Source organism: Alligator mississippiensis, chromosome 7 (genome assembly GCF_030867095.1).
Source record: "Alligator mississippiensis isolate rAllMis1 chromosome 7, rAllMis1, whole genome shotgun sequence".
NCBI lineage: Eukaryota > Metazoa > Chordata > Crocodylia > Alligatoridae > Alligator > Alligator mississippiensis.
The window spans coordinates 20,477,090-20,496,115 of record NC_081830.1 but is presented as its reverse complement, the minus strand read 5'-3'; the positions used below and the strand labels follow the sequence as shown (position 1 = coordinate 20,496,115).

At 45.4% G+C, this 19,026-nt stretch overlaps 1 protein-coding gene across 1 annotated transcript in view; it reads right to left on the bottom strand.

The window, feature by feature from the left end:
- UNC5D (unc-5 netrin receptor D) overlaps positions 1-19,026 on the bottom strand; it is a 350,696-nt gene that overhangs the window by 170,564 nt on the left and 161,106 nt on the right. Inside the window, exon 3 of the mRNA XM_059730699.1 lies at positions 1,940-2,083. Within this exon, the coding sequence (XP_059586682.1) occupies positions 1,940-2,083 (144 nt within the window). The remainder of the gene's footprint in view (positions 1-1,939; positions 2,084-19,026) is intronic.

Here is a 19,026-nt window from a genome sequence, read left to right as displayed (position 1 = left end):
GTGGGGCATAGGGGTCCCCAAGCAGCCCCTGGCAGGCTGGACCTCTGCCAGCCTGCAAGGACATAGCCACAGTTTCCCACATTTTTCTCCTTTACAGGAGAATCTTTTTTGAAAGTGTGTGGATCCATTTTTGAACCTGCATACCTGAATTTGAATTTTAGCCAATTTTTTAAATGAAATCTTCATAAATGTTACAAGGAGGAAGCAAGTTTGACCACCTGAAGCCTGAGACCTTGATCCTGCCTTTGTCCGAAGTAATTAGCATTATCACAGGTCATCGGAGAGCTTAGAGACACCTTGCCACGTAAGAAATGCCTGCCCAGAAAAGCATGCCATCTTTTTACTCCTCTGTGAAATATGAAACAGCATTACCACGAGGAAATATGAATACATCCTGCTTACCACTAAACAACTTTGAGGTCAACAGACTATTCCAACTTTCCTCTGAGCCTAATCTGCATGTAAAATAAACTGTTCCAAACAGGAGATTTTACTACACCTTCAACTCTCCCACGAGCAATGAGCTTTCATTTCTACCCAGGGCAACTTTTATAATATTCTTTTCTATGCCAGAAGAAGGGTGTTTGTTCCCGAAAGCTTGCAATCAAAGCATTTCTTTTGCAAAAATCTAGCCACGAGTCCCGATTCCTTTTGTCTTCAGACCAATATGGCTACAACCTGGAAACTTGATTATTTTAAAAATGTAAAGTTTGTGATCCTTTCATATATTCTTGCAACCCACTTTTGGGTCATGACCCACAGGTTGAGAAACACTGCTCTAGCCTGAGGCAGTTATCTCCCCTAGCTGGGCTCAGCTGTGGGAAGAGGCGAGCAGGCTTGCAGCTCAGTGGATGCCTGTGGCTTTGCTACCCTGTAATACCATGCTGCAGCACTCCGACTGGCAGCACCTCCCACAAGGTACAGAACAGAGACACCAAAGAGATCTAGCACCAGCCCACCGGATTCAATGCCCTGCGTTAACAGAGATGGCTTTCTTAGCAAAGCACTCCCTCTCAAGCTCCCTCTCAGTTAGCTCTGACAGGTTGCTGGCTCTTATGCCTGATTTCAAAACTCATGCCAGAGGTGATATCTTTTATTAGACCAACTAGATATTTGCAGAAACAAATCATCTCACTGCCATGTGTGTTAATAATATATTACATTATTTGCAAGCTTTCAAGCACAGGCATACACCACACTCTTTATCAGGCATAGGAGATTGCAAAGATTGTAAAAGTATTCCAAAAGGGGGCTTTTACATCATCAGCTACTTGCAATCTAAAACCTATGATATGTTAAAGCCCGAATCTTGGTCTTGGTTTCCAAAGTGACATTTTTATTGCATTTTGTTGTTTTTCCCCCCACTTCCCCTGCTGATTGTGTAATGAAAAAAAATCACTCCTTTTTCCTGTTCTCATCCTGCTTCCCCCACATCAGTACTCATAAACAATAATGTGCTTCAATATTTAAAAGCTCATTGACAGGAGTAGGACAAAAGCCTCTAATGTACGCTTGCATATTTTCAGTAAAATGCAGCAGATATACGTTGTTAAATGACTCTGCAGATGTCTTTAGACCCTTGTCATCAGCAGAGCAAGAGGGCATGTTCCAGTAGGCTTTCAATTTGCATTAACTTTTTTTTATTGCACTGCATTGTTGTGACACCTGCGTGTATGCAATCCAAGCGGAATCTGAGAGAAAGAGACTTGCTGAGTGTACTTCAAAGAAAATCATCAATCCACATTAAAATATAACAGAGCTCCAACAAGGCAGCGTTGGAACAAGTATGGTATGTTTTCCCTGACGATCCTGCAGTATCTCATAGGAAGTCCTAGCTATGACAACAAGCCTTCCTAGTATTCAGCTACTTTTAACCCCGACAGAAGAGCTTATTTCAACGTCTTCCAGAAGTTAAGTAACAAACATTTCTTCCACTTACAGGCTATGCGGACTGATGCCTTCCTGCTCTTTGAGGTCCCTAGATGACTCCATGCGACACACTGACACCAGTAATCTTCTGGCCCGTGAAAATCCTCCACTTGCTGCCTTGTCACATTGATGAACACCTCTCGAACCTTCAAGCCTGAAGGGGAAAGATATAGGAAATTAGCTGATACAGGATGTCTTACTCAGGCAGAAAGCTAAGGTTAGCCAAACCTATTCTTTTTAATTAAACAATTCCATTTTTAATCAAGGCAAAGCTTTAATTACTTTGACAAAAATATATTACTACTAATTAAATTCTAACAGCTGAGTAGGTCATAACACAAGAGTGAAAAGACCCGGCGTGGTCTTTGGGAACAATGTAGTATCTGACTTAGAAATGCTTCCTTTTGAGCCTTCCAGATACTTGTTCATTTAGAGACTTGCAATCTATAAGAAAAAGGTATTTTTGGTGTCCTTGGCAGATCACTGGCAGGCCCACCAGGTACCCCAATGAAATCAAAACACCCACAGAAAAACCTCACAAGAATTAAATCAACCACCCACTGAGACCTTGCTTGAGTTTCAACCCACTGATAACCCAAAACATACCCAACGCCTGCCTTTTTATATAAAGGAAAGAAAGGATGAGGCTGGTATTATGCCATAGAAACTATCAAACTTGAGGCATTTCAAGCATGAGGAGGAAGTGAATTCCAAACTCCTGAGATCCAGGGGAGAAATCCTTGTTGCCACCACGTCCCTCTTATCCTAGAGGTCTAATCAACACAAGTTGTCTCAAGCAAGAGCTTATACTATTCAGATGTCCTTGTTTAATCCAGTCTTTTACAACCCTGTGCGCACAGCATAATCACCCAAGTTACCTTACCTCTGGCAAGCACCTACCTCATGGTAATAATCATAAACTATATTCACATTACATTGTTTACAGCAGCAGTTCCCAACACGGTGCCCACGGGCACCATAGCGCCCCCCAAGGTTTATTCAGGTGCCCACGCGCATTTTCACAATCAGTAAAAATCATTATTCCAACAAAAAATGCTGTCACTGCTGATTGAAATCAGAACAGCAACACTTCAAAATTTTTTGCACAGGCTGTATGCAGTGGCTGCCAAAACGAACCTGAGTCAGTCTGACTGATGCAGTGACAGAGTGGCGCTTACTGCTTCCTCCCCAAACAAAACTATGTGCATGCGCAAAAGAGTTGTGTGAAGCTTTGGTCTCTGATTCGATTCGGCAGAGAGTCGGCCCGATTCGGTGGCCAAATATCCAAATCCAATCAGAGGACCCTTCAATCTCTCCAAATCGAATCAGAGCCCTCCAAATTGATTCAGAGAGATTGAGAAAGATTCAGTGATTTGGACACAGAGATGGCTTTAAATGTTTTTTCTACATACCTCTAGGTAGCAGGTGGCTCGTGATCACTGTGATGCTGGGGCACATGGAGCATCCCACAGAAGCACAGGGGGCTCCCTAGTGCACTTAGCAGCAGACCTGGAAGTGGATCAGAAGAACTGCTGGTCCACTTCTGGATCTGCCGGGAAGCGCGCTGGGGGGGCACCCCCATGCCCTCCCTGGCTCGGCAACTGGTACCTCCTGGGTCTGGGGGAGCACCTGGGGTCACCTTTTGGCTGATCGCTGAGCTGGAAGGATGCAGGGCCCCCTAGCACACTCCCTTGTGGATCCAGAAGTGGACCGGAAATACTTCTGGAGTACCAGCATGCTTGTGAACACTGCAATGCTGGGGTGCATGAAGCGCCCCACAGGAGCACAGGGGGCCCCTCAGCATGCTCCCTGGTGGATCTGGAAGTGAATCGGAAGTACTTCTGGTCCACTTCTCGGTTTGCCGCCAAGCACATGGAGGACCCCCTCTGCTCCTGGGGGGCGCTCCACGCGCCCCAGCGTCACAGCATTCACGAGCCGTGCTGGTACCCCAAGGTACGCAGAAAAAAACTTTTAAAACTGTGTCTGTGGCCGAATTGCTGATTCTCTGAATCGGCATCGAATCTTCAGATTTGGATTTGGCTGAATTGAATCAGGGACAGTGATCCGAATCAACTAATCGAATCACTGTCCCCAGTTCGGTCTGAATCTGAATCGAATAGTGCCCGTTTTGCACATCCCTAATGAGCATATCCAGGATTCTAAATACTAAACTTTACTATTCATATGGGTGCCCGCTGCTTTTTCTTTTAAATCTGAGTGTACTCTTGGGCACATAAATGTTGGGAACCCCTGGTTTACAGCATTCAAAAGCTGTGAGGACAAAACATTAGAAATGAAAACTACATCAATGATCTTAACAAACAAGGGGGACAAACAGGGATCTCTTATGTGGCTACGTGAGAGAACGGAGAACAGCTGGCTATGCATGGTGCAGGTTCAGAGGTGAGCCAGAAGTTTTCCTGGCATCAGACCCACATTTGTATGTGCAACCATCTTCCAGTGATTTTACTGTGTGTACAATACAGCCTCCTGTTCTTACAATATGCCACAGAAGAATTTACAACTATTTACTCAAACCTGGACTAAAGCTATGAGAAGTGTAGAGAATGATCACACATTTTCATGTTTTTCACTGTTCAAGGGGACTCATTTCCTTTAAGAGAAAGAAGCCAACAAATCACAAGAAAACGAGAGAGAAATGAGAAAGAGATGAGAAGGAAAAATGGTCTAATGGGGAGTAAAGATGGAGAATGCTAGATATTGCCTCTCTAATTTCTGCCATTCCAAGACTCCTAATCTTCTGAGCATGGGAGGAAATTCATCAATAGCAATCTTCAACTCAGAGCTGTTTGACTTCAGACCTGATTTAAGGACATGTGTGGGACAACTACTTTACAATCTCTTATTTCCTTTACTTTTTAGTGCTAGAAGTATCTCACTTAAAGTTAAAAAAAACCCCTCACAGTGTGGCAGAGCAGGGATGGTTTCGCTAAAAAACTCAAAAGCTTGTTGTGACAGGGGGCCAACTCAGGGCCAGGTCTCAGCATCAGCCCGCCCACCTGTCTGAATGGGGCAGTCCGCCCAGTCTCTCCTGTCACAACTTGCTGTTTATCAAACTGGTGTAAAATGTGGGAGGCTGCCCATTTTAATGCCCCAAAGCCAGGGGGTGCTATACACAACTCCGACATCCCTTTATTGTGTCCCATACCTTTTAAATGGCATCCAGATTATTATTACATCTCCATAGTAAGCCCAGGCAAATCTCAGTCCACAGTTGGACCTCTCACACACTGCCCCTTTCAGGGCCACATTCATACTGCCCCTATTTCACTGGGGCCTCTTCCTCTGCACCCTCTCTCACAGGCCTCTTGCACACTGCCCCTCACTAGGCTACTCTCAACCTGCTCTGCTCCCTTGAACGACCCCTTTGGGTCATCAGGCTTAACTACTCTCGTGCTGGCACTGCATACACTGCCCTTTGGATAGCTTATGCTCCCCTACTCTACATCCTTCCCCAGCAGGGTGTAGGTTTTAGTCACACCCAGGACCAGGAGCCTCCTGCAATCCCCATAGCTCCTGCCCTTACCCCCAAGGATGTTCCGAGCAGCAGCTCAATTGGGTGTTGTTCTTTCGGCTGCCAGCAGCAGACTGCTGTCTCTGCCCTGTGGGCCAAGATCTAAAATGGATCACCTCCTCAGGGCTGGCCCACACTTGCCGGCTGCCTGTTCCCAGCCTTAAAGTGGCAGGCACCCAAAAGTGCCCTGCCACAGTTGTGCCTGTCATTCAAGGGATCCTGGGTAGACAAGGAGGCACTAAGGGAGAAGGGTAATAACTGTAATCAAAGATATCAAACATGGCATTTTAGACCTGAGAGAACCTATAGTAAAGAAGTAGATCGGATCAATGGCTGCCTATACATGTGCTTAGGGGTGGGGGATGTTTTAATTAGACTGGTTCCTGGACAGTCACTCCAATTAAAACAGCTCGCTGTCACATGTATCAAGCCACCGTATGTTTTAAAACAGCCGTGGGATGCTTTATCTAAAGCTTATTCAACGAAGTTTAGATAAAGCACCCCCTCAGGCATTTAAAAATGTGCAGGGGCTTAATATACATGACAGGTAGACAATGCTGGAGCATTCTAACTAGAATGTGAACGAGCATATGTACAGGCCACTAGTGATTTTAAAAGGCCAAACAGGGATCTTGTTACTGTTACAGAAAACACAGACAAAATCTGTTTCTCAGGTAGTTACGGGTAGGCCTGTGTGAAGCGGCTAGTATCCATTTCGGATTTGGACAATTCAGGGGACAGTGATTCAATTCAGTGATTTGAATCTCTGTCCTGAATCGATTCAGCTGAATGTGCTGAATGTCCGAATCACTCAGGCCAATCCCCCCTCCCCACTCCGCGCTCTCAGCCCCACAATGGCTGCTCCACCCACCCCAGCTCCTGGCACTTTGGAAAAAAAAGGCCTGACTCACCAGGTGCTGCTGCACGAGCCCCTCTGACCCCCCCACTGTCTTAGCCACCCCCCATGGCTGCCCCACCGGCCCCAGCTCCGGCTCTTTAGGGAATCCCCTGCAACCCCAGACTCACTGAAGGAGCTGGTGAGTTCCGAGGTTTTTTTCATTTTTTTCTTAAAGGGCCAGAGCTGGGCTGGGTGGGGAAGCCATGGGAGGGCAGGGGGCTCATAAAGAGCATGGGGCAGTGCGGGGCAGCAAGGATAGCCTCCCCCCAGCAGCACCCGGTGAGTATGGACTTTTTTTTAAAGCCCTGGGAGCTGGGGCAGGCGGAGCAGCTGGGGGAGGCGTGGCTGAGGGCACAGGCTGTGGATGGGGCCTGGCAGGGGTCCCCCCATGGTCCCCACCCCCTTCCTCCAGCCCCTGTTTCCCCCCGCCCCTACTTACCAGCTCCACGTCCAGGTCCAGGTCCCTGATGCAGTGGGTGGGGACTGCCTGAATTGCCAAAGCTCTCCAAATCTTTTCTGAAGAGTTGGAGAGCTTTGAATCAATTTGGACCTTTTTATTTGTCTCCTGTTTGATTTGGATTTGGAGATTTGGCCACCGAATCAGGCCAAATCTCCTCCATATCGAATCAGCACCTGAAGTTTCACACAGCCCTAGTAATAGGTGAGGAACAAGGAAGTTGATCTTTCCATAAAAAGCACAGAACTGCTGGACTGAGGATGAAAAATATCCTGCATAACAGGGAAAAATTGTCAGATGCTCTAGAAAAGGACATAATGCACTTGTGCTGAGCTACTGCAAGCAAGGAAATGGAGATCTAAGTGAAGCAAGTGAGACAGCAGAAATTTCACCCCCAAAGATATCCTCGCATTTCAAAATTAGTTTTTGATCCTAAATTAAGAGAGTGACATTTAAAGCAATTTTAACAGAAGGAAATCCCAGTAAAAAAAGTAGTATTTAAGAACTTTAAAGCATTTTCTCTCTTCAACATCAATGTCTTATATTTTGATCAGTAAAATGTGAAGTGGGCCACAGGCGTTTCCATCTGGACTGGAGAGAGGTATGACCACACCTCGAATTGAAAGAGGATATTCTAGAGATAGTCACAAGTGAGAAAAAAGGAAAATAAAATTTGCGTTACAGAGCAGAGCCAGGCTTCTCCTGTAACTTAGGTCAGTGGATTTTACTCACTTCACAGAGAGATTATCTTAATTTATAGAAGAAGAAACAGGCATGCATTGCCTCCTCCTCTCCTGTCCTGGTACACCACCTCTTTATTGCATATACTAGTGATGTTGGCCATGTTTTTGACACCCACTTTCTAGAATCTCGAGGGAAAGAAGAGATAATCATAATAAGAGTTAAAAGGCTTTAAGAATAATTTGAAAGATAGTTGGTCATAAAAGCATTAATCTGAAAATGGAGCACATTTATTCCTGCTGGTTTTCCCTCACCCCTCCTGCATAGTCTCAAGATACTTATTTCCCTTTGACTGGAAATGAATGGAAACTCAATCTAAAAAATACTTCATGCTTGTAAAGTTTATAAAGCAGCAAGAAATTTCTAAACCTGAACTCCATAAATTGGCTCCCACTTAATCTCAGGCATCATTAACAGTTGGGCTTTTCACTTCTGAAAGGCATTAAGAAGTCAACTTGCTCATTCAACAAACAGTAGAGGTAAGGCCCAACAGAAGTACTAGGGAGATGGTCAGATCAGGATGGCTTAGAGACATATACATTTGCCTTATGCTGCATATATGGAAAGTCCAGCAATACACTACAGTGACTTGTTAGAGTAGAATCTAGAAGAAGTGCTTAAGGCTAAATATAGAGTCAAAAAGCCTGAGGCTAAAGTAATTCAATCTTCACAGGCTAGTTTAAATTGCGTAACTGAACTGATAAGCAAGTGAACAGACATTTACGTTTGATTCTGGAAATGCAGCCACATGCCTACAGTGACCCAGGTCAGAAGTCGGGGAGCACTAGAGCATGCCTCCCTGCTCAGCTGGAGCAGACAGTTTGGGCCAAAGCTGGCCCACCCACCCTGCAAGGGGCTGGGGCTTACAGAGGAGGTACAAAGCATCCTGGTATGCTAGGGGACCGTGAGTTAACTTGAATCTGGAGGGGATGTGGGACAGAAGTTCAATAAACTGATTTAACTTAAATCAGTTAAGTCTTATACTGTATCCATCCAGGTTTATTTTAAACCAGTTTTGGCTATTTCAAAAGCAGTTTATGTGCACAGAACATCTCTCACAGCCCAAGTCCTGTGGCGATGGGTATGTGGTGGTAGGGACAGGAACAGTGATCTCTGGGAGTCCCTAGTCACTAATTTGTACATAGGCAGAAGTCATGTGATGGACGTTTTGCACTTACTGAGACAAAATTACAATCTGGCTACTAAGGCTGTGACTGAGCAGTCCTTGAACAGGGAAAGGGCTAGAAAAGGTGCCCAAAACATAGGCTGTCTCAAACCACCCTGGCTGGGTTGCTGCATCCAGTGGGATCACTCTACCTGTGACCAAAACCAACAAAATAAAGTCTGAAATTCTCCACATGAAATGTCCATGCTCTCATGGACTCCCTGAACAGTGAGTGTCTTGAAAGAAGAACTGCCATAGTAGCTAAAGAACTTGCAAGATATCACACCAATACTGTGGCCCTAAGCAAGACCCACTGGGCAGATGAAGGCCAGATTAAAGAAGAAGGAGGTGGCTACACCTTTTTTGGAAAGGAAAGTCACCCAAAGAGAGGCGCATTCGAGGGGTTCGCTTTGCCATCAAGAACAAGATCATCCATCAGCTTTCAGAACTCCCTGTGGGCATTAACAAATGCCTTATGGCTCTTCGCCTTCAGCTCTGTAATGACCAGCTCTGTAATGACCAGCTCTGTAATGACTACATTCATCAGTGCATATGCCCTCACTTGGCGATGAAGAAGTCAACAAGGAACAGTTCTATTGTGCTCTTGACACAGTCCTGACTGCCACTGGCAAGGAAGACAAGCTTATCCTCATGGGTGACTTCAATGCAAGAGGTGGGCAACACTGGAGTGGCACCGCTGGGAAAGCGGGGATGGAAAAACATCAATTCCAATGGTATCCTCCTCCTCAGTAAATGTGCAGAACATGACTGGCTCATCACAAATACTATCTTCAGACACAGTGACAAATATAAGACCACTTGAAAAACACCCACACTCCAATCACTAGCATTTTCTTGACTATCTTATTGTGAGAGCCTATGATCCTACCGATGTCTTTATCACCCAAGTCCTAAGAGGTGCAGATGACTGTTGGACAGACCGCTGCTTAGTCAGATCAGTCATGGCCATGCAGCTTCCACCGCAACACCGTAAACAACTGAAAGGAATGCAGAAGAGATTTAATATCAAGGCACTCCAAGACCAAGCTAGATATGAGGCTCTCTGATGACATCAAGGTCATCCAGACACATTGGGAGGAACTTAAGAATGCTATTCACAAGGCATGCACTGAATCAATTGGATACTCCACTTACCATCACCAAGCTTGGTTTGATGAGAATAACGAGGACATTCTAGCACTTAATCCATCAGAAGAGAACCGCATTTTGCAGTTGGCAAAATGAACCCTCCAACCAGCAAAAACAGGAGGCTTACCACCAGCTTAAAGCTGCAGTTCAGATGAGGCTACAGGACATCAAGAACCAGTAGTGGCAAGTGAAGGCCACTGAGAACCAGAATTTTGCTGATCAACATGACATGAGATGCTTCTTTCAAGCAATGCAAGCCATCCATAGGCCACATTCCAATGGCCCAACTCCCCTGAAATCCCAGGACAGCTCCATCCTTCTCACGGATAATGTATCCATCAAACAATGCTGGAAGGAGCACTTCATGATTCTACTCAACCACGAGTCTGAGATCTCAGCGCCCAACATCGAGTCCATTCCTCAGCACCCAGTAATAGAATCTCTTGCTGATCCCCCAACCTTCAAGGAAATCTGATGTCCCATCACTCGGACAAAAAACAATAATGTGCCAGGACCAAATGCCATTCCTGCAGGGGTCTTCAAAGCTGGTGGAACAACACTAGCACAAAAACTTCACCAAATTCTCAGCAAAATATGGGTTAATGAGGAAGCTCCACCTGACTTAAAGAATGCCAACATTGTGACCATCTTCAAAAAAGGTGCCAGGCCGGTGTGTGGCACTACCAAGGCATTGTCTTCCTCCCCATCACCAGGAAGATTCTTACTCACATCCTTCTGACTTGCCTCCCCACCCTTACCTAAGATGTCCACCCAGAATCCTAGGGTGGCTTTAGACCATCACAGGGTACCACCAATATGATTTTTGTTGCACAACAGATCCAGGAGCTGTTTATGGCATTCATTGACCAAAACCAAAGCCTTCAACTCCATCAATCATGAAGCCTTATGGACTGTGCTGACTAGGTTTGGTTTTCCACTGAAGTTCATCAGTGTCCTCAGGTTACTCCATGATGGGATGACTGCCACAGTCCTTTGCAATGGATCAGAGACAGACCAATTTACCATCTGTACTGATGTCAAGCAGGACTGCATCATTGCCCAAACCTTTTCTCCACCTATCTTGCTGTGATTTTGATTCTCATCTGTGACCATTTTGCTCCTGGAATTGGGGTTGAGTATCGAATGGATGGTCAGCTTTTCAACCTGCAGTGCCTACACAGGAAAATGAAAGTTCCCAAGACTGGCATCACTGACCTTCAGTACGCTGCCGACTCTGTTATCCTTGTGCACACTGAGACCAATCTGAAGTCCACCTCTGATCTTTCTTCAGGTGCCTATCATAGCCTGGGACTCTCCCTTAATATTGAGAAGACCATCAACCTGCCCCAGCACAAGCTGCCCCTCTCCCCTCACAAATTACCGTTGGTGGACAACCCTTGGAAAATGTTGACCATTTCCTATACCTTGGTAGCCACCTCTCCCAGTCAGTCAGTCTTGATGCAGAAATCAAACATAGGATTCACTGTGCCAGCATATCCTTCAAAAATCTACTTCGCTACGTCTTTGCCAACCAAGGTCTGCAGATAGAAACTAAGATCCTGGTCTACAATGCAGTGGGTATCCCCATGCTCTTCTATGGGCGTGAGATGTGGTTGACATATCAAAGCCACCTTAAGTGCCTGGAAGGGTTCCATCAGTGTTGCCTCAGGAAGATCCTTTGCATTAGATGGGAAGACCACTATAGCAATGCCAGCATCCTCTCTGCAGATAACATAACCAGCACTGCGACAAAGATCATGAAACACCAACTCCACTGGGGTGGCCGACACTTGTCTTGTGAAGCAAGTCCTCGTCTCTCAACTCAAGTCACAGTAAGAGGACCCATGGAGGACAGAGGAAGCACTACAAGGAAACCCTGAAAGCATACCTTAAGAATGGAATACCTTGAGAAGCTGGACATCCATAAATCAGATGACCCAGATGGAATACACCCAAGAGTGCTAAAGGAACTGGCTGACACTATAGCACAGCCAATAACGAGGATATTTGAGAACTTGTGGCGCTTGGGCGAGGTACCTGAAGAATGGAAGAGGGCTAATGTGGTGTTTATCTTCAAGAAAGGGAGGAAGGAAGATCTGGGGAACTGTAGGCCAATCAGTTTGACCTCAATCCCTGAAAAGATCTTAGAAAATATCATCAAGGAAACCATTAACAATAGGCTAACAGAATGCAACACCCTGATAGCCAACACAGCTTCATTGCAGGTAGGTTTGCCTGACTAATCTCATTTCCTTCTATGACCAGGTGACACATCACCTGGACAAAGGAGAAGAGGTTGATATCATATATTTGAACTTCAAGAAAGCCTTTGACCTGGTGTCTCATGACGTCCTCATGGTAAAATTGGGGAACTGTGGCCTTGAAAACCTTACGATCCAATGGCTGGGGACCTGGCTCCATGGATGGACCCAGAGAATGATAGTCGATGGAACCAAATCAACATGGCTCATACTGACCAGTGGTATCCCCCAGGACTCCGTTCTCAGACCTGTACTCTTCAATGTATTTATAAATGATCTGGACTCTGATGTCAGACGCGGACTGGCTAAGTTTGCTGACAACACCAAACTATGGGGAAGTGTGGTCACCCTAGAGGATAGGCTGGCAATCCAGGCCAACCTTAATAGACTTGCAAGGTGGGTGGAACAAAACCTGATGATGTTCAACATGGAGAAATACAAGGTGCTCCACCTTGGGAGAAAAAACCCATATCACACTTACAGGCTTGGCAGTGCTACACTTGCTAGCACCACGACTGAAACAGACTTGGGGGTCATGACTGACCGCAGGATGAACATGAACCACCAATGCAACACCACAGCCAGGAAAGCAAACAAAACTCTGGCTTGCATCTACTGATGTAGCTCAAGCAAGACCCAGGATGTCATCCTCTCACTTTACTTGGCCTTGGTGAGGCCGCAGCTGGAATACTGTATCCAATTCTGGGCTCCACAATTCAGAAAGTTTGTGGAGAAGCTTGAGAAGGTCCAGAGGAGAGCCAAGTGCCTGTTTAGAGGACAAGAGAGCAGGCCTTATGAGGAGAGGCTAAGAGCCATGGGACTCTTCAGCCTGGAGAAGTGAAGGCTCAGGGGGGACTTGGTGGCAGCCTATATCAGGGGTGTGCATCAGGAACTGGGAGAACATCTGTTCACCAGGGCACCCCAAGGGAAGACAAGGTCCAATGGGTACAAACTCCAGGAAGACTATCTTAGGCTGGACATAAGGAAAAACTTCTTTACTGCCTGAGTCCCCAGGGCCCAGAATAGGCTCCTGACAAAGTTGGTGCAAGCACCTACTCTGGACACTTTCAAGAAACACTCAGATCCCTATCTTGCTGGGATCATTTGATCCCAGCTGATTTCCTTCCCCTTGGGCAGGGGGCTGGACCTGATGATCTTGCAAGGTCCCATCCAGCCCTAATGTCTATGAAATCTATGAAGAAGGGCGGCATCAGGCATCAACCTTACAATCTGGGAAGTGCTTGCTGGTAGGATTGCGCAAAACACCATTGTTTCGTTTCAATGTCCATTTCACCATTTCGAAGGGACAGTATTTTGTTTCATCGTTTCATTTTGTTTTGAAGCACTGTCCCATTTCATTTTGTCGAAATTGTTTTGATTCATTTCAATGTTTCGCCCACAGGCTATAATGAGGAATCATGAAATTGCCTAAAACCTTGTCATTTTTGCCTGATTCAGATGAAAATTGCAGGAATGATAGTCCCTTCTGAGGGCATGAAGCCTGCCAAGTTTCAAGGAGACAGGTGCAGAAGTTTCTCAGAAACTGCACCTCAAACTGCAAAAAGCAGAACTCATGACATTTGCCAGCAGTGGCAACCTCCTGTCATCTGGCGCGCACATCTAGGGACCCACACCCCCGGGAGGGCTACAGGGCTGTGCCAGACTGATCCCAGGGGTGCAGGCCCCTGGATCTGTGCTGGATGACAGATGGCTGCCTCTGCCACCTGGGACTGACACTGGGCACAGCCTGCACCCAGCGCCAGGGAAGACTGATACTGCTGCTGCTGGCCCCAGGCAGTAGCAGCAGCCTCCTGTCATCTGGCCTGGTGGCAGGAAGCAAGGGAGACCCAGGGCTGCTCTCCGAGTAGCTCTGCAGCCCCATGGAGCTCAGTCCAGCAGCAGGAGCCAGAACACAGCCTTGGCTCTCCCCACCTCCCGCCACTGGGCTGAGCTCTGTAGGGCCGGTGGAGCTAGTTGGAGTGCAGCCCTGGCTCTCCCTGCCTCCTGCCACTGGCCTGAACTCCATGGGGCTGCGAAGCCACTCAGAGTGCAGCTCTGGCTCTCCCCTGCCACCTGCCACTGGGCTGCTTTGAAACTTGAAACATTTCAAGTGCCCCCATTTCGTTTCAAAGCTGGTTCAAAGCTTTTTATTTCATTTCGATTTCACTGTCTCGAGCTCAAAACGTGTTGAAACAGTTTTGAAACGAAACATTCGTGAAATTTCGCACAGCCCTACAGGCCTCAATGGCACTGTACCATACATCAAGCTACAATCCACTGTGAAAAGAACTGTCTTGCTCAGGAAATTGAGAAACAGCAGAGGAGGAAGGAAAGCACAAAACATCCTGACTAACAGCTTCTCCGCCTCCCCCCACCACCTTCCCAAGACACCACCTGTCTTATCTGAGTTTGCAGAGTACAGATTGGACTATTCATCCATCTTAAAACTCACCAATAACCCTGTCCCTCCCTTGTCCCTTCCCTCCCTGCAGCAGACATCCTCCTTGTATCAAAGGAGGTGTTTAAATGGGTCTCCAGTAAAGCAAATCTAAAAATGCTGCGTTTTTAAATGATGGTCACTTCATACTTTTTGAAAAGCCAGATCCCTTCCAAGTGACCCAAGTTAGCCTTTGAAAAACAGACCCAACCAAAATAAGTACTCATTTTGGAAAACTCTGGATGACCATTTATAAGTAAAGATTTTTTTCCTTAATCTATTTTAGAAACACCTAGACAGAGTAGCCCCATTAGCAGCAGTGGAATAGGTTTTGCAATTTCTCATTCACTGCAGTTCATGCAAGACATATATGCACCTACTTTCTACATCTCAAAAGATGCTGGAAAAATTGTATATAGGAAATGACATAAGCAGAGCCTAAAATCCATGAAAACAAAAGGTTGAGTGTCATAAATAAAAGCAGCATTGTACCTGCAACTTGTATAACTCCAGTAAGCACTGAAAGTCCAACCCTTTAAATTATTGTGCAAATTATAACCATCATCTTTTGTTATACAGTACAGCCTTACAAAATATAAAATTATGACTATGGTACTGATATGCTAATAAGCTTTCTGCACTGTTGGATGGTTTAGTTGCGGATAGACTAATGCTGGCAGCAGATGAATAATTGCTCTGTATGTACTAAACATAACAGAGCAGCACAGAACTTCATCATTTGTCAGCTTTATTTGTTTAAATGAGAAAAATGCTGACAGCAGTTATTGCTGTAATCCTTTTATTTATCAGACAAGAAAACTCTAGTTACTCTTAGCAGGTCTAATCCTGTTGGGAAACCAAAAGGTGAAGTATACAACTAGTTTTAGGTGCATGCTGGAATTTTAAGCAAAAAATAAGATTCAAGAAAAGAAGTCATGCCATTCTATATATATAAAGGGCTTAGTCCATCTGTCTGTGTGTCTGTCTGTCCTTAACGCTCTTGGAGCACTCTGATTGGTTATCTCAGCAGCCAATCACAACGCCTACTGAAACAACCAATCAGAGTACTCTGCACAGAGTGCTCTGCAGAGCGCCACCATGACAGCAGCTCAGAGGGGATGGAGCGGGGGGGGGGGGCAAGGGCAGCCAGCCTTGGACATGGAGGTGGTGTGGGGTGCTGGTGGAGGAGGATGGAGGGGCAAGCTTCCCCCCACTCCAGCTCCTGGGAGGCAGTGGCAGCACTCCATCCCCACCTGTCCATCCCCCGGTCATTCTTGATGGACAATATGCTAGTAAGTAAGTACTATACTTCCACTACAGTATTATCTGAAGGTCTTATTTAGATTGAAGCCTCCATCTGCCGCTATGTACAAACAAGCAGAGGCAGTGTAAAATGTACAGGGCAAAGACAGTAACCAGACATGGCAGGCTAAGGATTACAGTCTCCATTCTAAAAGAGAAAGCAAAGAGAAATGAAATGCCTTGCCCAAGGTCACACACAGGAAAGCTGGGGCACAGCTGGAAACAGACCCAGGTCCTCCCACACTTTATTTTAAGTCCATTAATTATAAGATCATTCTTCCTCTTGTATGATTCCTGCTTTCTAAATTAATAAATGGACTACTGTCTTAATCTAGGATTATCATGCCTGCTTTATAAAAACAAAACCTTGGATTTTTCTTTTTAATATTCACCACAGTGCCAAAATAAGCCATTGCCTATTAGCAGCTGTTCTTCCTATCCTTTTATACCAAACTGATAATGAGTTGTAGATAAAATCCATCATCATCATTGTGCCTTTTCTACCACTGCCTAGTGCTTTTTGTGTATACCTGGCTAGGAGCTTGCTGGGAGGAATCTATAGAGATGCTGAGATAAATTCCTTGCATTTAGTACTAAATTTCCTTTTATTTGGGGTTTCTTTTCATTATATTTGTGTTGTTGATCCTTTCAGCAATTTAAATATCAGCTGCTAGCATAAAGGTGGGAAGACAAGGAACCGCTTAAATTTTGTGTGACGTACTTTCACATGAAATACCAGAGACACACATCCTTGAACCTTGGGTTTACTCCTATCATTATTTCAAATGCTGCTCTTCAGAACTGGAGACTATTCAACATCCAAAGTGTCTTGTTAGCCTGCTGATAATTGTCTCACCACCATCTAAGCCTTGAAAAAGTCACTTAGGTAAGAACTAGGACAAATCACTGGAGCCACCAATATCTTGTTCAGGTTTGAACATCAGAAATTGGAACTGGAAATTCCATTTGTGACCCATCATAGATTTTCAGACATCCTCATTAGTACTAAGGCTATGCAAAGCTTTGGGTGCTAATTCGATTCAGCGGAGATTTGGCCCAATTTGGTGGCTGAATCTCCAAATCCGAATCAAATCAGGAGATGATTTAAAAGGTCTGAATTAATTGGAAGCTCTCTGAATTGATTTGGAAAAGATTCAGAGAGCTTTGGTGATCTGGGCAGTCCCCGCTGGCTGCAGCAGGGAGCTGGACGTGGACTCTGTGCTGGTAAGTAGGGGGCAGGGCGGGGAGCTGGAGGACAGGGGAAGGGACCATGGGGGGACCCCTGCCAGGCCCCATCTCCTGCCTGCTCCCCCAGCCCCACTGAGTGCCCCTGTCCCCCATCCCACTCTCTCAGTCCCCTTCCCATGGCTGCCCTGCCTGGCCCCAGCTCTTTAAAAAAAAAAGCCTCTACTCACTGGGTGCTGCCAGGTGGGCAGGTGATCCCCACTGCCCCCCACTGCCCCACGCCATGTGGGGGGCTCTGCCAGAAGCCCCCTGACTCCCTCCCACTCTCCCGGCCCCCACCCATGGCTACCCCCCCAGCCTCAGCTCCTGACCCTTTAAGAAAGGGTCAGCGGGGATCACCCCTCCTCCTGGCAGCAGCCGGTGAGTCAGGACTTTTTTTTTTTTTTAAAGGCCAGGAGCTGGGCTGCATATGGCAGCCATGGGTGGGGTGGGTCATGGCAGAGCCCCCCATGGGGCCATGGGGCAATTGCGATTATGCCCCCCCTCCCCCCCGCCTAGCAGTATCTGGTGAGTGCAGACTTTTTTTGTTTTTTTTTTGTTTTTTTGTTTTTTTTTTAAGAGCTGGGAGCTGGGAGAGCAGGTGGGGCAGCCATTGAGAGTGGGCAGGGGCATGGAGCCAAATCTCAGAATCAGATTCAGCCAAATCGATTCAGGACACTGATTCAAATCACCAAATTGAATCACTGTCCCCCAAATTGGCCTAAACTGAATCTGAGGTGAATACTAACCGCTTCACACAGGTATAATTAGTACCCATATTTATATCTGTATGTATGTGTGTGTGTGTGTGTGTGTGTGTGTATATATCCACACACACATGCACACAGATTATGTTTAATCAAGGTTAAAATTACTTCATCCTAGCAACAGTTAAAAATGTACTTTAATAAAAATAGACTACAGTATACTAAGACCAATGAATACCACTGTCAGTACCCTAAGACAATAATCACAAGCTCTGTATACTTCAAAAATAGATTCAGCTTTGAGTAAAGACAAAAAGACCTAAGGTTTTGTACTAAATGCATTCTCCATATATTAGCCAATATTGTAAACAGTATATAAAGATTCCTCTGGCAGCAATGAATGTGCCTGTATCTCATTGATATACTCCAAAAGAAATATGAAAATACAGTCATGTAGATTAGAGTGTGTGAATTACTAGCCAGCGTTCATGGCACACCCATAGACACTTTTTTAATATACATTTTCCCACCCATCTTGTGACTATAATTCCAGAAATAATCAGAATGCCCCTTTCCATCTTTCAAACAGGATTTTGCACAGGCACTATTTTGTGGAAGAGGCATAAAATGCCAGTCCTTGGAAATCATATCCAGTCATCTGCATTATAGTGCAGATCAATAAATAAAGCAGGAGTAAAATTTTGAATGTCAGTGGAACTTGAGCATTTATGAAAATTGGTATTTTACCCCAGTTCACAAAGGTAGCAGGAAATAAATAATTCAAAAAACTTTCACCAGATTTTATTGCTGTACTCACAGCTGTTAAAGAAACGTCCCCATCCCCCCCTCCCTGTATTAAATGTTGAAGAACCAGATATAAACAAATGAAAAGGCTAGTTTTTCATCTGTCTCAGAGGAGTTATGATTTAGTATATGGAGATTCCCAAGAGAGAATGTGCATGGCTATACTTCATCAGCTTACTGCATGCACCCTTTAGCAGGACTTGTCTTTTGTATGTCTTCTGTAGGGGTCTAGGCAGCATTACAATGGTAGATTTCATGATGCACTAAATTGTTTGACCATATTCACATCTAGACAGTAAAAAAATTTGGTCAGTTCTAACCCACAAATTTTTTTCTATCCTATTCCATACCTCACTCTCAATAGCCTGAGCCACCAGGTCTCAAACTTCAACGTTACTAGTACTTTTTCTTTTCTTC